This window comes from Gobius niger (assembly GCF_951799975.1).
Source record: "Gobius niger genome assembly, chromosome: 6".
Taxonomy (NCBI): Eukaryota; Metazoa; Chordata; class Actinopteri; order Gobiiformes; family Gobiidae; genus Gobius; species Gobius niger.
The window spans coordinates 14,782,687-14,798,787 of NC_136857.1; the positions used below are offsets into that span (position 1 = coordinate 14,782,687).

Consider the following 16,101-nt stretch of genomic DNA (forward strand, 5'->3'; position numbering starts at 1 on the left):
GTGTGTGTGTGTGTGTGTGTGTGTGTGTGTGTGTGTGTGTGTGTGTGTGTGTGTGCGTGTGTGTGTGTGTGCGTGCGTGTGCGTGTGTGCATGTGTGCGTGTGTGTGTGTGTGTGTGTGTGTGGTGCATGTGTGTGTTTATCACATCTGGAGGTCAGAAGCAACAAAACCAGATGGGGTGGGGTGTGGGAAATTACGTACGACCAACAGTGTTTTCCCTAAGGAAGCATTTTCTGTTACAGTGGCCATGTGATCTGAAATATGAGGGAACACTCATAATGGGGTCAGTGATGTCCTTTGTTGTCAAGGTCACACTGGCAGGACAGGGATTCATGCGAGTGCAGCTTTTGCACCAACAAGAGCATGAGTCACGAGAGAAGCCATCTGAGCGGCTGCTAGTATTGATCCAAGTGGTGTTTTAGCCACACACAACAAATAAATCACATTTCTGACCACATCTACGGCAAATATATGTAGAAAGTTAAGATGGTAACAGAGGCCAGTATGCTAAAATAAGGTAGGAGTAAAGTAAAACTTAAACAAAATAGGTATTTCACCACTGCGGCATCTAAGACTAGATGCAAAATAGTTGGTGGGAGCTATATTTCCCATGATACTGTGTTGCATCAAGACAATTGTGTTTCATCAGACTGTGTCTTCTTGGCCTTACTTGGTTCATTATGGAAGACTTTCGTCCAAGGCGATTATCTGGAAACCGGAAGCGACTCCTTTTGCTGCCGTCATCGGACTCTGATTTGACAAACTTCTCACTGTCACCTTTCTCCTTCTCCTGCTCTTTCTGCCGCCACTTCTTCTTACGATTGCGGCGCTCTTTGGCACTCTTGGAGCTAAGTTTTGACATCTCAGAAGAACTGCATGATAAATGCCCCCCTCCATCATCTTCTACTGCATCCTCTGAAACCGTGCCCGCAGAGGTTGCCATAGCAGCAGCCTGGAAAAAGCAGAAATTCAGTCAATGATGTAACAGCGGAGGATTCTTTAAAAGTGTGTATAGATGACTTACTTGGGCGTCTTCCTGTTGTTTTTTGAGCTGCTCCAACATAGCTTTAAATTCTTCTTCTTTTCGCGTGGCCTCTTCCATTGTAGCCTGGTTCTGCTCCTCATATGCCATAGCTACTACAGCCAAGATGAGGTTGACCAAATAGAAGGAGCCCACAAAGATGACCAGCACGAAGAAGATCATGTATGTCTTTCCTGCAGCCCTCAGGGTCTGTGGAGATAAAGATAGCGCAAACAGGGACACAGAGTGACTGAAATCTGAAACATCACCATTAACAGTATGTCAAGCTCAGCTTCCCCTCGCGTTACAATGACTCATCAGAAATACAAGGCGTCAGCCATAAAGCCCAGACTGGGCATTTTTAGTTCAAAACGTCTACTCATCAAAATACTATTTGCTTCCATTCATCACTCGGTTGGAGAACAGCACTCAAACATACACTTTGACAACGAAATGTCCCTCATGGTTCAATAACTTTAACTCTTAATCTTTTTTATAGTTTATAGTGAAGTATTTTTTAGGCCGTCCTTCTGTGGACCCACCACCTGCAGGAGGAGCCATAAGGGGCTGGTGCAATGTGATTTGGGCTCCAACAGCTGCCCCCACGACCCGACAACGGACAAGTGGAACAGCATTGTGGTTTTGGGCTTTAACTTTGGACAATATTTGAAGAAAGAGAAGAAAAATTGCACATGGAGACCATGAGGTGCCAAACACAGACACGTTTTACTTTCTCTTTTAACTAGCAGCCATTTACTGACATTTCAGCACTAAAAGAGCACATTTTCTTAGTGAAATACTGTAACACTGACAGGTTTCACAGGCCTCTGCCTAATCATAGTTTCCAACGCTTGTCAGCAGTTTAGTGATTATATCTTCTTGCATCTCTACTACGTACAGGTGCACATGTACAGTATGTGGTAGATACAGAGGTGAATAATGACACATGGCACATCGTCTCATTTGCCAGTCACCGATCAGATTGGTACACCTTATTCTTTTGTTTTTGTGGCACATACGTATGTGTTGCATGCACTGACATACCAGCATGTAGAGATTTTCCCAGAAGTCCTGTGTCATGAGTCGGAAAAGGGCAAGGAAAGCCCAGCCAAAACTGTCAAAGCTGGTGTAACCGTAGTTTGGATTCCTCCCAGCTTTCATGCACATGAATCCCTCTGGGCAGCGGCTGAGGGCGTAAAGAAAAGGAGCAGTCAGGCACCCGGCCCAGTGTGACTCAGCACAAGCTTCTAATCAAATATGAAAATCACAACAGGCCTCACTGGAGTCAGAACAATCAACTCACCCAGAGTCAGAGCTGTTTCCACAGAGAAGGGCATCGAGCTGACCAGGTAGGAAGTAGAAATTGGCTAAAAATTAAAAGACATCGAGTTGGTAGCCTTTTATTAGACATACATGTGTGTATTACTGTTTATGTTTTTAGTGATGATATGCCACTATTGTACCAGCTTTATTGCAAGACTATTTTAGGCTGTAAAGTGTAAGTTTGATTAGATTTTAAAATAATATATTGTAAATATGGACATGATAGTGTAGTCATACACTGCATCAATAAAACCATCTAGAGCTTTTTCTCTGCATTTAAAAACAATCTCAAATGGCTTCAACGTACACAGTGCCAAAGTGACATACTGTTCTTTTTCACTCACAGCATAGGGGCTGAGTCATGGCCCTCGCTGCTGCCAGCGAACCAAAACCAGGACTTACTGTCGTTGTTGATGTACTCGTCCCAGTCGAAGCCCTTGCTGCCGTTGGCCAGGTAGGTCTCTGTGATGTTGATGGGCCAGATCACACACTTTTGGCGGAGGTTGCCCATGAAGAGCTGCAGGCCTATGAGAGCGAACACGCTGAGGCAGAACACAGTGAGGATCATCACATCGGAGAGCTTCTTCACAGACTGGATCAGGGCGCCCACAATGGTCTTCAGTCCTGAGGTGAGCACGCACACGTACACAGACCACACAAGTCATGCACGGAACATCCATACATATGATACATGCCTCTTATTAGTATTCATTTTGGCAAGAATTATTTTATAATTTTGATGTAAATAAAAATATCTAGAATTCTTAATATATTTCAATTAATACCTTCATGTAAAAGTTTAAATACAATTTACCATAAAGAACCAATTAAAATTGATAATTTCATGAATTTTGTCTCAATTAAATTGAAATAAAAGAGGAAAAAACAGTAGTAATACATACAGTACATACATATATAACATATCTATAAACAAAACAAACAGGAAATATTTAGGAGCCATCCCACACATTTCCTTTATACCCATTAGTAAAATTTGGTGAATTATATTTGTACTAGTAAATGTACAAATGTACAATGAATGTGTATAAAGGGAAACAGGGAGAAGGCTGCAGAAAAGTGAGAGGAAGTCTATAAGGAGGAGAGCACAGCAGCACAAAGAGGGCCATGAGAGGGACAAAGGCACAGGCAGGGGCTGGAAAACACATGCAGTCATTTAAACTCCAAGGCTGAACGGGACCAATTCAATGTCAGCGCCGCAAGAGCAAAGCACTGACTCCCCAAAACGTGACCCTGCAGTCTGTCTCATCCACATGTTCACACAACAGCTTTACCTTCAGACCAGGCTTCCTCTGGCAGCACTTACACCATCCAGTCGGAGCTCACATGGAGGCGGCATGACCACACCCTGCACCTGACTCCCTTTAGCTAGAGCATTCCCTTAAAGGTGCATTTGGAACTTGACCATAAAAGGTCAAATATGCACTAATATCACGTTTTTTCACATAAAATGTCCCACAATGCACAACTGTGTTGATATTCCATATTGTCTATAACATGTACGAGTTTACTGACCAGGAAACCACTGCCTTCATGGGCTGATGCCAAATATGCTACAAAGCTGTGGTTCTCAACTGGGGATCAGGGCCCAAAAGTGGGTCGCATACATAGGGAAATATCAATATCTATCTACTGAAATAGTGTAGAAACACTAAATGATTGAGTTTTGATCATATTCATAACTTTAAAAATACAGTATTTTTAATACAATTTTTGTTTTTTAGGTTGGTCGTGGCTTTCCGATGTAATCGTGGGCCCTGAAGCCAAACCAGTTGAGAACCACTGCCATCTATGTGTTCAACATTACTAATATTTTTTATAAACTGTGTAATACGTTTAGGTTTGTGTTCTGAACATATCTGTAACTAAAGTCCAATTAATTATAGTACAACTAAATCTGTAAATGTATTTCTCAAAATACTTCCCATCTTGGATGAGTTTAGCCTCTTTTCTCTCACTCCATTCGATGTTATTTATCTGTGGTCTGATAAACCCCGCAGAGTTTGACCAAGCTTTGAGCTTTGAGTGATACATTTCCCATCAATATGTAAGTAATATGTCAGTAAGTCACACAATCACTACATCAGCTCCAGAATCTGGAGTATTCTTTCCTGTGTGTTGTATTTCATTCAAGTCTTAACAAAATTAATCAATTAAAAAAGAAAGAGAGAAAGAAAGAAAGAAAGAAAGAAAGAAAGAAAGAAAGAAAGAAAGAAAGAAAGAAAGAAAGAAAGAAAGAAAGAAAGAAAGAAAGAAAGAAAGAAAGAAAGAAAGAGAGAAAGAGGGCAAATCAAACTTTCAATGCCATTTGACAGCCAAGCTCTTGCTATAAGGCTAGTATTGTAAAAGCAAGTGACTCAAAAGCATCATGCAGCATAAGAAATATGTTCACAAGCTAGGCTTGGCAGTCTTCATACATAAGTAAAGGGTGTTTTCTGTTCAAGAGGGCTGTGAGCTATGTCATTTCTTAGTATATAGTCTGGATTGGTTTTCTTTACTATAAAATCATATACATTTGTGCAACAACTACTAAACGGCAACTCGGTATGTGTTGCAGATTTTTGACAAAGTGGGGTTAAAGAAGAAGTAAATGCTTTCACTTTCAAGATAAGGTTTAATTTTTCTAGCATTCAAGGTGATACTGTATATACACTGTAGTCAGTGTTTTCAGTTACATGGCAGAACCAAATACTCTGAATTTTCTTGCTATTTTTAGAAGCAACTAGGGTTTTACTCTTTAGGGCTTAGATTTAGTTTTAGGTTTCTGCCATTTCATAAAATTAAAGCTAAGCATAATTTAAGATGAGACATAGCTCAATTCTCCGTTAACTGCTGTGAACCAACATAATACTGAACTCTTCATTGTGATATAGAGGATAGGAGGACAATGGCTAATTCTGTAAGCTAGGAGCGTGTTCAAGTTATCTCTGGAGGGAAACATAGCTGCCTTAGAGACGGGCCTCATAATGAGAGTGCTACTGGGGCAGAAGAGACACTTTGGATTGCCCTAGAGGAGACTGCAAAGCCTATCAAAAATGTATTAGTACCATTTTTGATAATTTTGGAGGAAAAATAAATCAAAAAATGGTTATCTCCAATTTTTTAATTGTTGAGAAAATCATAATCGCAATCATAACGAGTAGTGAGTAGAAAAGAAAGGATGAGAGGATCAGCCTTAGTGTTTAAACTGAGTCTCACCTGGAATGACAGAGATTGTTTTGAGTGCTCGGAGAACTCTGAAGGTTCTCAGCGCAGATACATTGCCCAGGTCCACAAACTCTGTTATATATCTGAAATAGGGGAAGGATCACACACAGAACAAACACGATGACAAAACCACACACGTCAAGAGCACAACACCAGCACCACCACCACCGAACCAGGAGAAGACGACGCCACTCACAGAGCCTGTCCACTGAGGAGAAGGGTGGAAGGAAATAAGGAAAGAGAGACAAGACACAGAGCTAACACCGACCCGCCCCGACCGTCCCACCGCCCCATCCTGTCTTACCTGGAATTACAGAAATAGTTTTCAATGCCCTCAACACCCTGAACGTGCGCAGAGCTGAGACATTGCCTAGGTTTACAAACTCTGTTATATACCTGCAGGATCAGACCAAAGTTACAACAGCGGGTTATTTACATGGAAATGTACAGTCGCACCAAACGCCTGAACAACACACAGTGGTATATTTGTCATATAATGATCATAGTGCCATGGTTTCATGACTCCATTCAATATGTCTTATCAGCAGTGTTGGGGGTAACGTAGGCGCATTGAGTTGCCTTGTGTACGAAATGCGCTGTATAAATAAAGTTGCCTTGCCTTTCCTATTACAGAAGTAACGAGTTACAAGTGCATTTAAATGGTTTGAACTCCTCACAAATGAAATGCAGCACTAAAGTTGGACACTGGTGAAAAAGATCTGCACTTGTGTGTAGATAATGCAGTACTAAGTAACTCATGCCCCTAGAGGCCATAAGTGCCACTCAGGTGTCTCATTGTCCGAGTAAATACTACACTGACAGAAAAGACAAAGGGAGAGAGGAATATTGTATATCCAATTACACAATGGAGATCATTTTTTTCACTCAAACTTGACTGTAAATACTGTTTAAGTGACGCTAGCCCGCAGTTAGCTTTCCCGTTAGCCTGTTAGCTTCTTCCTGGTGATTCTATTAGTGTGTATTGGGGCTTCCGACCCGGTGGCAGTGAAGTTGCAATTGTGGTTTTCTGGCCAGAGACACCAGGGGGAGATGAAAGACCCCCCAATCATCCCATTAACACTTGTAATACCCCGAAAAAGATTTATTAAGCTAGACAAGTTACTTAGTACTGCTTTAATGTCATCAAAACAAAACACAACAGAATGGGGGAAGGCGAAGGAAAAGGAAATCTTTGACTGCACTTTTGCTCTGTGGCATTATTATTATTCTCAGTTTGTGTTTTGCCAAAAGTAACTTAGAAGTACCTCAAAGTAGTGTAACTCAGCTACATTTTTGAAACAGTAATATGTAATATGAAAATATTACATTTTTAAAACTGTTACTTCTAAATGCTACTGTTATAAAGTAACTTGCCCAACACTGCTTATCAAAAGGAAACAAAAACATATGTATCTAATTGAAATCAATTGAAATCGCTCTCTAAGGCAGAGCAATGGATCACAATCGAATCGAAATCTCAGTATGAACAGTCTCAGATGGCAAATCTGACACACACACACACAAATCACAATAACAACAAAACAAAAGACTGATTTCGTTTTTTCTTAGCTAAAGGGACAAGCAAATAAACAAAATTCAGTACTTTTATGAAATTGCGCAGGCCTAAGCACACAATGTGGTAGTCAAGTTGTATTGTTTAGATATCACAGAAGATTAAACTTCATGTGAACTAAAGGAATTGTTTTTGGTTCACAGCCAGAGAAAGTGTACCAGCTGCAATGCATTAGCTTCTAAACTGCGGCGCTTGTCCAAACCTATAACAGTAACAGTCCCATCAAGTCAATGTCTTTCACATTTTGAGCCTCTTTGGACGTCCATGGAGGTGTTGAAAGACTTTTTACACGGCTCTGACTCGCCTTAGACTGAATGTTTGGCCTTGAGTTAGATGTGGTGAACCCAGCACACCAAGAGAGAGAAATGTATGTATGAGAGATCTGATGAAGCAAATGAGTGAGGATTTGTCGGGAGGCCGCAGAATGCCACATGGAAACCTTCAGATCCCAACGGAAGAGACCACCGGAAACATTTCAAGTAAACAGAAGCACGGCAGATGGTTATTAGACAGAGAGAGACAGCGGCAAGTGAAAGAACAAACTCTATGAACCATAACAGACAGACGGTTTCCCCCAGCTGCTGCTAAAAACAAACATTTGGAAACACACATCTTCACATCCTAAAACGGTTCATGGTGAAAAATAAATAAAGAGATACTTACGCCATAGAAATGACCATGAAGTCCAGCCAGTTCCATGGATCTCTGAGGAATGTAAACCCATCTATACAGAATCCTCGTGCTGTGATTTTTACAAGAGACTCAAATGTATAAATTCCTGTGAAGGTGTACCTGAAGTGCACAGAGAATTAGTCATTAAACCTGCCACCAAAAAGAAAACAATTAAAAGAAGGTTGTACTTACTCTACTTGTTTGGACCACTCGGGAGGATCACTAAAGGTCATGAATATACAGTTGGTCAAAATTGTACACATAATGATCATGCTGAAAAGAGTGGACAGGTTAAGGAAAATGGTTGTTGATTTTGGTTGTTACTGTAATATCTATCTTTTTTTGTGTGGTCACTTTCATAACAACAATGAATGGCTGAAGGGTTAAAACCACAGCTGACTGCACTTAAAAAAAAAGTGTTTTTTGTGTCCCCCACTGGCATGAAATATTCAGCTGTTGCATATTTAGCAGAAACACAATCCGAAAGACTAAAAGGCTGTATACAGAAATGCAGCTGCTAGACGTCACTGACCACCAGGGAGCTTAATGGTCAAAGTAACATGGAGATCGTGTAGAGCATAACAATCAGGGCTCAAGTGTCGGTGAACAAAAAGGAAAAGTGTAATTCTATTCCATATCAAGTTATATCAAGTTATCCACTCACTCGTGCCCTATAGTTACTGATGCATAGAGGTGGCGTGTGGTTTACACTTTCCTCCTTTGTACCAGATTTGTTGAGTCCTGGAACACCAGTGTGAACAGTAGACAGACCTGTGTCCTGAGATAGGCTGGAATAGGCTATTCTTTGACAACAATAGGCTTTAAGGGGGAGCTAACCTGGTTTACTGTCAAAGATGACTCATCATTTCTATTCTTACCATCCTTGTTTTAACAGCAGCAACACATTGTGTACTATTACTTGTGACCTTTTTTCAATTCTTCATATTGTTAGCCATGTTAGAATGCACTTCTTTACATTCTTCACATTATAACAACATGGGCAAGAACAGCATTATGGCATCATGAATAATACACATTAAGAAGAAACATTTCATCAGAGATGAGAAGCTCATCTGAAAGGATATGAATGTATCAAAATTTTAATAGCGAATCGCCTAATCGGATTAAAAGGACTTATGAAGTACAAGGCAGATGTGGCACTAAAACGGAAGATTGTCTTCCCTCTATTTAGCACTATAAATGTCTGCGGAAAAGCAAAACAGAAAAAGCACATTAGTGAGCACACAAACAACAAGATATAATACAAATGTTAAGTGTAAGTGCATGAATCTTTAATAAGACAAATGAGTGCAAACAATAACATGTTAGTGTAACTCATTGCCGCCAATTGTGTGCGTGTGTGTGCGTGTGTGCGTGTGTGTGCGTGTGTGTGTGTGTGTGCGTGTGTGTGTGTGTGTCCTGTCCATTGGAAAAGCCCTGTGTACTGCTGAGACTGCACACATTAGTCGACCTGTCATGGCTTTGGTGGTTTCTGAGAGAAGGAAACAGGACTGGTGAGGCTTTCTGCGGATAACCTCATAATTGTTTAAATAAAACATGGCAATTTGCATGAAAGTTTAATGGCACACTGTGCATTTTCACCAGTGATATGGAGCTGTGTGCTTTTAACAAGCCATCCCTCACTACATTAAGGCCTGCAGAGAACAAGCTCAGCGCTGACGGCTGGAGACAGTGGAGTCAGAGGGGTGGGAGAGACGTACAGTAAAACTCCTCTCGGTAATGCCACAGGATGTAGCACAGCCAAAAGCGATGAGCTGATGCACTGATGTTAACATAAACGTTTCAGAGGATTGCCCATCACCCTCTCAAAAAAAACACATTTCCCTGATGATACAGTTTCTATCATTTTTTGCCTTTGAAGAACAAAGCACTACATTCAATCACCATAGGCTAATTTTCTTCCCTCATCTGGAGTAGGGGTCAGTGCCTGAGCAAGGGCCGCCTTAGGACTCAAATCTGGCTGGTAGTTTCAGTCACTGCAGAGGAGGATATGGAAATGCCCCGGTTATTAATGACATTTGGCTTAATACTATGGGCAGAGCCTATAGATACAAGTCCACATAGTATCATGACCAGCCAACAAAATACATCCTAGCATAGTTGCAACATGTACAGTCAGGATGAATATTATTACACACTCATATAGTATGTAGTGAGTCTTTTCTGTAACGCATGACTAAACTGCTGCAAAGCTACTGAAAATTTCATAATATCGAGCCGAGGAGAAAACGGAGGAGAGCGAGTGAAGGAGGCAGGCAGCGACTGTAGCAGCCAGTGGAGCAGCAGGCTGAGGAGCGGCAGAGGAAGAGGAGCGAGGGGGATGGGCATGAACCATAGAGCTCCAGTCGACAGGGGTGACAGCATCTGCCCCCTGTAAGGCCCAATTCAGGGGGCCTCCTGTCAGCCTTTGTGGCGAGTGCTAAATGGACCACAGTTTATGACACTTTGGGCCTGAAAGCACCCAAATGAATACACAGATGCTCAGCTGAAGCTAAAAGCTAGGAGCTAACCTCTTAAAAAAAAAAAAGGCAAATCATTTAAAGTTCTGCCTGTGCATCCTACTTCTCTCTATAATATTAAGTTTTATTCTTTAAGGCATGTTAATGTGAAGCCACCAGCTATTTGCATACATCCCTCCCAGCTTTGTCCTCAACCCTCCTCCTCCTCCTCCTCCTCCTCTCCCTCCAGTCTCCTTGAAAGCCACCTGGCGTCAGTCTTATACAGTAATGGCAGTTTTGACGTGGCCCAGCACAGCATGGCCCGCACCAGCAGCTTATGCAAAAGGCGAGTGCTGTGTCATCGCCCAGCCCGCCCCGACACCATCTGAAAGAGGCTGGCATCTGAAGATTTGTGATCGAGTCAATGAACAGCCCTCCTCTCTACCCCCCCTCCCCAGCGACAGAGCGATGGACCTGGCCCAGCCCCTTCCCAGTGACAAAGACATACAGAGCAATGTTCCCCCATCAAGGTCACCACCTGATCTGACGTCACGGCCGCTTAGCCTGCCAGGACAGAAGCTGCGCCTTTCTCTTCGGCATAAGAATGGGCCTAAACTGAAGGCCATAATTAGATTTGCAGGAAACAGAAAGATGATGGGGCTGCCAGTAAAGAAATAAATAAAAAGAGAGAGAGAGAGAGAGAGGAGCAACGGCCTCATGAAAGTTAAGATGTGTAAATGTATAGCTAATCATAAATGAGCTGTTAGAAGAATAGTCCCACGTTTTGCCTCGTGTTTAGATGCCTTTGTTTTCTTTCTCAAAACTGTGCTTCCTCCTTGTGCAGTGGACTCGTGTTGCATAACCAGCAGCGTGCACGGTGTAAAGAGGAGCCATAGGACTGACAGGCAGAGCACACCTGCATACAAAGGTGTATTATGTTTTATCGGAAAAACTCCCCCCATTGCGAACATACAACAACCTGGACACCACATTAGATCATACTGTATGGGATTGTGAGAGCTTGATTTACTCAAGTCAGTCAAGCAAAGTGCGACTAATCTGTGATTCAGAGAGATCCCTGATTTGAAATGCAAGGTGGTTACATAAACATAATCATAAAAATAGACAACCAAAGATGTTTCCATGGCAAAAAAAAGTTTAGCGGAGTTGCTCATGTGAAACAGTCCAAGCAAGCTGTTGATTAGTCACTGCATTTAATAGCACTATTTTCCCGTCTTTCTTCAAAATGGCCTCAGTTGTGTTGAAACTTTTTTTTTTTTTGCACTGTCACTTCACCCTCCATCAGCGTCTGCAAGTCATGGCTGCTGTTTCAATTATGATTTCAGCCCCAATTAAAAATACAGGAATGCGATGGCTGTATTCTGTATTCGGGCTCTTTGTTCTGCGTTTAGTTTGACAGGTACACAGGGCACCACTCAAGGTCACCAATAGCCATGACATCGAGCATCAGATCCCCAGTGGGACTCACAACACTTTCCCTCCTTTGTGTCTGCCCTGCTACACATTACCTTTTCAACAATTAGCGAAGTCTGTCATGTGGAACAGTGGTCTTTGCACAGTTACTGCCTCTGACCTTTTCCCCAAAGCCCCATGAGCACAATCAGAGATACAGTGGTAGCAATCTGCTCGGTACGAACTCGAGTGCCCAAGTTATGTAAAAGCAATTACAATCTACAGCCTATCATGATATAAAAACTTTACTCTTAGAAATGTGTGATATTAATTTTTGGCAAATTTCCCACCCCAAGAGATCGTGTTGGGATTAACGGAAATGCTACGTCAACTTTTTACACATAATACTGATAATTAAATGTAAAACAATGTTACTGCTTCATTACAGCAAATAAACATTGTAAAGTGAATTATATGTAGAACATTGTTTTGATCTAATTAACAGGGTTTTGTGAGTTTTGTGTGCGTGTTTTGAATGTACAGTTCAGTGTAAATGTCTTCTCATTCCGTTATGTTTTGTACATTTTAACTGTGTTGTAAGCCCATCTAGGGACAAGTGCTGCAAAATAGCTTCTGCTATAAGCACTATGATACATACATCGGACTTGTGTTACAGTTTGTCTAGGTTTTTGTATCTGTCCCTGACAAATAAACCAAATAAATAAACAAATAAAAAGTTGACATTAAGTCTTCTTAGAGTGACCACATGCAGCACACGAGAATCATGGCCGAAAGTGTGTCACTAAATCAGAATGATTAGCTCCCAATACAATGTGACTCACTTGTGATGTCATCAACTGCTCACCATTGCTTTTATAACATTATCCTGTTATCTAAGCGCTGGGCTGCATGTTGAAAAAAAAAAAACTGTACTATTTAGTAATTTGTCCATTAACCAATGTCTAAGGCAAAAACAAAGTTCAGTTTTCTTCTTTCAGTAACCACTCAAAGCGATAGCAATTCATTTTGGTGCTTTGTAAATGGGTACCTTTTGAGTCGGGTATGGCTGAATGAATATATATATATATATATATATGCGACTTTGAGGAAACGGCACTGGATATTTGATAATCTAACTCAAACTTAACATGTTGTGTGTGGAACAGCTCCCAGCTAACTCACTTTCTGAGAATTCACGTAGAATGGGTCGAGATCCTCCAGTGGTACCGCCACCATTCCTTTCGGGATGTCCCCATAGATGTAGGGCAGGCTCTTGCCAGCCTCCAGGTCGCCGTTGGGCTTGGGCTTGTTCTCGTCGTCATCATCGCGGTAACTGCTGTCCTGCTTGGGTGGCTTTTTCTTTTTCTCCTCTTCGATGCGCTGTTCGAGGACCGCCAAAGATTCCCTATTGAAATACTTGAAACTATTGGGTCCTGGCGGTGCAAGAAGGGGTAAAGCCATGTTTTCATCCTGCAGCTACTTGGGCTTTAGGTGTGTACCATCCACAGTAGCCAGCTCTATGGAAAAGAGGAACTCAGTTAGTTCTCAACAAGAGCACTAGTAATATATCTTTTAATGATGTGGAAATGGCATTGCATGTTTACACAAAAAAAACTATGGTAAAACATTCTAAATATTCCCATAACCGGATGTATGAGAACAATGGGCATGTCTGAATACAGTCTTTCTTGAGAGATGTTCCTTTCATAATTATTGGAATTCCGCCCAGAGATGGAATCACAGATCTCCCTCTCTGCTTTTAGAAACAAGGACATTTTAACAACCAATGGAAATGCTTTACTAATTCATTATTTTAATTCCCTGTGTAAAACCTCCTCCAGCACCAAGGCCAACGTTGTAAATAAGAATGGGTTCTTGCCTGATGAAATAAAGGAATAATATTTGGTAATTCTTAACATTTTTCAATACACACAGCCTACAGGCAAGAATGAGCAACTTCTAAACAATTATTATTTATTTTGTTCATTGCCATGGCAGCAACGCTTTGGTGTTTATTTCGATACTTACATGTTACTGATGTATCTTAAGTTCAATAATCATGCAGTCCCACAATGTAAAATGATAAATCTCACATACATTATTCACATCAAACTACTTTGTAAGAAGAGCATCACTCACAGGTTACATTCAATCAAAATACTTTCTCGAACATTCTTTGACGGTGTAGAATACAAACCAGTAGAGGAATGATTCAGGCCTACACATTGAGGTCAGCAGATCTTATAAACAATATCGCAATGTGGCTATATCCTGTACACCTATGTCCCGGTACAAGACAGCGACTTAAGGCACCCACTCAGACATATCTGCATCGTTCAGGGTCCTGTCACTTCACTTGCATAACACAATACAGCCCAATTAAAAATGCTCGCCTTGTCATGTTGAAATCACACTGGAAACATCCCGCTTTGTGACCCTGTCTTATGAAAACGTCAACAAAACTGCGAAGAAAAACAGGCAGCCTATGAGCCAAGACGTCTGTTTTAAAATGGACCCCGGAACCTCGAAGCCACTGCCTTCTGCTGCTCTGCTGGCGCTGTCCGCTTCAGCACCGCGCGAGCGCGCATGAACAGCCGTGCGCACGCCCATACACACGCGCACGGAGAGGTTGCACACGGGAGGGTTCACTGAAGGAAAAAAACGCTGTGTAGAGAAGCGTTTTGGCCTAGGCGCCTGCAGGCGGCCACTTTACCCTCCATTTCTCCAGTCAGTGTTATTAAGTAATGATGACAACACTCGCCCCGTTGCGTCTCTTGTCTCGAGTGTCACGTTGCTTACATTCTGTCTGGTGTCAATCGCAGTCAAATGCTCAGGACTCAAATCATTGAAATATAGGCAACGTGTCGAGGGTGTATTATAACATTTCGCCCGACATAACTGAAGGCTTTCTATGGGTGCTGCGCAAAGAAACGGCCTGCTACAACCAAATAGTCCAAAGCAAACTGCTGCAGTGGGTGGTTTGCACTGAGTGGAGAATGTCACGCGGAGCTAAACGCTTGTAATAACCACAGGCATAAGGTATAGGCTTTTGCCAAGACAATAACCTAGCAAGTTACTGATGGCCTCATTTCAGAATCTAAGGTGTCTGTATATTTTAGTGGCTTTGCGCTTTTGCGCGTCGCCTTGAAGGATCTGCACCACACCCGTGAAGCCATGACTGCTAAATCAATATGAGCTATATCAGAGTACTGTAGCCTTCCTCCGGATGCTAGACAGCGGCTAAAGACATGACAAAACATATCGCATATCCTCAGCCTTGAATGTTTCCGAATGTTGGCGTGTTAAACAAACGCAACGGGAGGCGATTTCGAAGCTATAGATGAGAATAACCAGGTAATGAACTGGAAACACCAAACCTCCAGCCAAAATCTATTGCTGCCTCTATTGCAGTTTTCACTGCCCCAGGGAGTTAAACAAAAGAAACTCAACACTATGTGTGAAGATATAGCGTTTGGATTTGTATTCGTGTTACTTCTACCAGGAGCAAAGAGACGGCGCCCTACCTGAAACCCATAGCCAACGCTTCCACTCGCGATGTCGAGATCAAATGCGACAAACAGGCTTCAATGTTTGATTTAAAAGATGACAGATAGACAATAGTCCATCTATGAATAAACAAGAATACGTTCTGCAACCCCAGACAGACGCTCCATCCATTCAGCTCCAAAAAGAGATGCGAGGCTGTGCATGCGCCTCTGCGACATTTACGCAAGGATACAGACACCGACAAGATGACTTCTCTCCAAGCAAATGTGTCCCGCAATGTCTGAGCCTTTAAAATGAGAATACTCACTCTGCAAGCGTTACAAAGAATCCTGGAAGACTAGGCAGGACTGCAGATGTGGGAAAGATCGAGGAGAAACTGCGGTTGTCGCCATATTGTTGCTGCTATCTTCCCCCTCAGTGCGAGCAGTTTCCCTGCATAATTGATGACTCTCAGCAGAATGTAAGGGAGTGTCGGCGAGTGCGTTTCGTCAAATCCTAAAGGTCATTTAGGCCTGCCGCCTGTAAAAGCCCCTAGTGAACGCCTCTTGACCAAAAAGGGGGGCTTCGAGGTGGAGACTGCGTGAGAAACGCAGCGCACGGGTTCGTGTGCGTTGGCAAAATGTGTGGAGAGTTTAGTGCCGAAATGTATCCGGCTGTGAGGCTGTGGTTTTGGCATTGGTGAAGGCCCACTCAGAATGCTAAGCCTATATATTACACACCATGCAAGCAACCATTATGTGAAACAATCCATTCTATTTAGGCAAAATGAAGTCTCCATATCAAAGTCCTAAATGCCACTACACTTAATGCTGACAGTTTAATTTCCACAATTGCTCCTTCATCTAATTACCTTTCCTCATCACTATAGCACCAATTAATATGGAAATAAGCCCCTAATGTGCCCACCTG

At 42.1% G+C, this 16,101-nt stretch overlaps 1 protein-coding gene across 4 annotated transcripts in view; it reads right to left on the reverse strand.

The window, feature by feature from the left end:
* scn8aa (sodium channel, voltage gated, type VIII, alpha subunit a) overlaps positions 1 to 15,812 on the reverse strand; it is a 34,270-nt gene extending 18,458 nt beyond the window's left edge. The window contains exons 1-11 of one of the 4 annotated variants that reach the window (XM_079558169.1): positions 15,500 to 15,812; positions 12,868 to 13,202; positions 8,899 to 9,017; positions 8,006 to 8,095; positions 7,805 to 7,933; positions 5,560 to 5,651; positions 2,746 to 2,967; positions 2,324 to 2,387; positions 2,065 to 2,206; positions 1,024 to 1,230; positions 670 to 951 (exon numbers count right to left, since the gene is read on the reverse strand). In XM_079558169.1, coding sequence (XP_079414295.1) covers positions 670 to 951; positions 1,024 to 1,230; positions 2,065 to 2,206; positions 2,324 to 2,387; positions 2,746 to 2,967; positions 5,560 to 5,651; positions 7,805 to 7,933; positions 8,006 to 8,095; positions 8,899 to 9,017; positions 12,868 to 13,146 — 1,626 coding nt within the window. In that variant the 5' untranslated portion in view covers positions 13,147 to 13,202; positions 15,500 to 15,812. Of the gene's footprint in view, positions 1 to 669; positions 952 to 1,023; positions 1,231 to 2,064; positions 2,207 to 2,323; positions 2,388 to 2,745; positions 2,968 to 5,559; positions 5,652 to 5,872; positions 5,965 to 7,804; positions 7,934 to 8,005; positions 8,096 to 8,898; positions 9,018 to 12,867; positions 13,203 to 15,209; positions 15,431 to 15,499 lie in introns of those variants that run through there. The other 3 variants (XM_079558170.1, XM_079558172.1, XM_079558171.1) reach the window with 3 other exon arrangements.
* Positions 15,813 to 16,101: the final 289 nt, after the last annotated feature.